At 36.1% G+C, this 2859-nt stretch overlaps 1 protein-coding gene across 1 annotated transcript; it reads right to left on the reverse strand.

Annotated features, from left to right (window-relative positions):
* Nucleotides 1–376: 376 nt before the first annotated feature.
* LOC112093774 lies at nucleotides 377–715 on the reverse strand. Its single transcript, XM_024174875.1, has one exon. It carries the CDS (start codon nucleotides 713–715, stop codon nucleotides 377–379), a length of 339 nt encoding a protein of 112 aa, XP_024030643.1.
* Between the last annotated feature and the right edge of the window lie 2144 nt (nucleotides 716–2859).

The following is a 2859-nucleotide window of genomic DNA, read 5'->3' on the forward strand; positions in this document are numbered from 1 at the left end:
CTTGTTCTTGCCCTTGTTTGGCAGAACTGAAGAACTCTCCTTCTTAGCTCCTTACTTCTTCTTTCCATTCCCTGGAGAGGGTTTGGAGGAAGATGCCTCAGTAAAGTTGTTCTCCACAATAGTCGACCCCTTGATCATCCGCTCGAACTTTTGGAGTTCTTGCATCAACTCTGTCAGGGTTATATTCTGTCTAGCGCTTAAATTGAACGTTGCCCTAAACAGAATATACTCCTTCGAGAAAGTCACAAAGATCATGGTCAATTGAGACTCAGCATCGGTGTCGGCCCCATTGGTCTGAACTTCAGCCAAATAGCCCATCACCTTCAGCGTATGTTCCTTTATGGAAGACCCAGCCTTCTGTCTGCAGTTAATAAGGTTACTTAGGGCTTCCCGACATTTGGCCACCGAACATGTCCTCAAGATTATCCATAATCTGATGAGCAGTTATGTAATCTTCATGTTGTGCTTGTAGCACAGTGGACATGCTCGCCATCATATAACAGCGAGCCATATCGTCAGAGTCCTTCCAGCGTTGATACGCTACGAAAACCTCATTAGGAGCATCAACAGGTGGTTCCGGAGGACAAGGTGTATTTAGTACGAAATTCAGTTTCTCAAAGGTTAGGACGATCTTTAGGTTCCTTTTCCAATCGGTAAAATTCTCGCCAGTTAAATTGTGTTTATTAAGTATCGATGATAATGCGCTAGAAGACATTTTGATCTACAATAAACATTCATATATCTAGTATAAGCAAACTTGCATAAACATTTAGTAATCAAACATATATACATATTATAATGCAACAAATATGTTTGTGTGTCAAAAGCTTGAAACAATCACAACCTCACAATGATAATTCCCATTTTATAAGTCTTCTAGGGGCGATCATGCAAAATTTAATTGCGAACACAGATCCCCTCCGATCAATATATACCATTCGGATCAATCTCTGTCCAGCATATATTGATAATCATTTTCTTTGGCCATTAATTTAATTAGCAGAGCTCCTAAGGGAGATTAATAATTAAATTAATCTTGAGTGTATACCATCGTTTCAACTATTTGATCCATATTTTATAATTGTCACCTAGGGGCGTACAACCATAAAATATGCTCAAATAAATTATCCTCTCGGAGATCCACACCGGTACATAATGAATCCCTTCCTAGGGGTCGGTATCACCATGTGTTACCTACGGACCAATGATGGAGGCCATGAGTCTTTTCTTCAAAAACCATCACCCATTCAATCTTTTGGAAAATAAGGTTTTATGTTAAAAAATATGCACGAACAATTTTAATAAGTAGCACTCCCTATTCTACATGACATGTTATCACATATATAGCAAATCGTATTATATGCAATCATACAAAGCAATTAAGCTAGGCAACAAGCATAATAATAATAACCGTAATATTATGGTTCCAACCTAGAGAAAAGAAGAAATAAAGATTACTAAGAATAATCGAAACATATATCGATCCTTCATCTTGAATCTTCCCAGTTATCCTTGAATTCTTCATCACGATCAAATTCTGGTTATCATAAAATTATTTTTCACGTTTTCTTGGAAGAATCTCAAAAAACTACAAAATCGTATACTGTCACGTTAGGTCCGGTCGACCGGTGACAGAGCTGTTATACTCAACCGGTCGACCGCCTTACACTAACCGGTCGACCGGTGTCTGTGTAACAGTAACCCAGATTTTCAGAAATCAACGTAGTTTTTTCAATTTATTGAAAAAACACAAAACAATTTTATAAACCAAGAAAAATTAGATAAATTTATATCCTTCATAAATCTCCTCCAAGAATTTTTACATGAAAAATTCCTGTACCGTTTTTTGGTTTACAAAATTTGTACTAAAGAAAATAAAATAATCCCTAACGGCAATGATAGACCGTATATCTAATTACATTGTAATGAACAAATTCCTATACAACCATTCTAAACTCTAAGGAACCATAACTGGTAAAAATTAAATAATAAAAAAACCATTGATAATTTATAAATAATAATCAATAATAATTATTTAATCATCCATTCACCATATATTCATGATAACAATATAATATAGAAACCCTAGAGTGCCATCTCTATAAAATATCAATTCAAGCATAAAAGAGATATTTTTAGATCACAAATCTATGTACATTGCATAATCATGAACAAATAACCATGGCTCTGATACCAATTGTTGGAAAGTAATGACATCGAGTGCGCAGCGGAATTTTAAAAAAATTAAATCAATGCCAAAGCCAATCAAGAACATGTTCATAATGCTATATAACATAAATACAAAAGATCTAAATCATACCTTTTGAGATTTTAGGAAACTACATGTCTGACAGATCAAAGCATTCCAAACAGCAACCGGAAGAGCCTCAACCACTGGTCTTCTTTGCTCTTCTCGTTTCCACGATCGGAGTGCGGGTGGTCACACATCGTTCAATCTCCTCTTGGTATTCTTGATCTCCTTCCAATCACAAGAGAGCCAAAGAAAAAATTGTTCTTGAGAATTAAGCAATTTTTCCTCTCAGAAATCTTTTATCAATAGCCTCCAAAAAGTCTCTCAAGTGATCTTATGAGTAATGTGACTTAATAGGCTATTTATAGTGTTTAGGAAGTTATACTTCCGTAATAATTAGGTTTTCCAAAGTCTTAATCGCATCCAGAGTCGATTTTGCCACGTTAGCATGCATTTTACGTTACAACCGGTCGATTGGTGACAGAGACGTTATAACTTACCAGTCGACCTGTCCTTCATAAACCGATCGACCTGACTGGTCGACCTGTGACCGGTCTACCCAATCAGTCAACTTGTCTGCACTGAGGAAAGTTGTTTTCTTAGTTTTT

This window comes from Morus notabilis, unplaced genomic scaffold, assembly GCF_000414095.1.
Source record: "Morus notabilis unplaced genomic scaffold, ASM41409v2 Scaffold2241, whole genome shotgun sequence".
Lineage (NCBI taxonomy): Eukaryota > Viridiplantae > Streptophyta > Magnoliopsida > Rosales > Moraceae > Morus > Morus notabilis.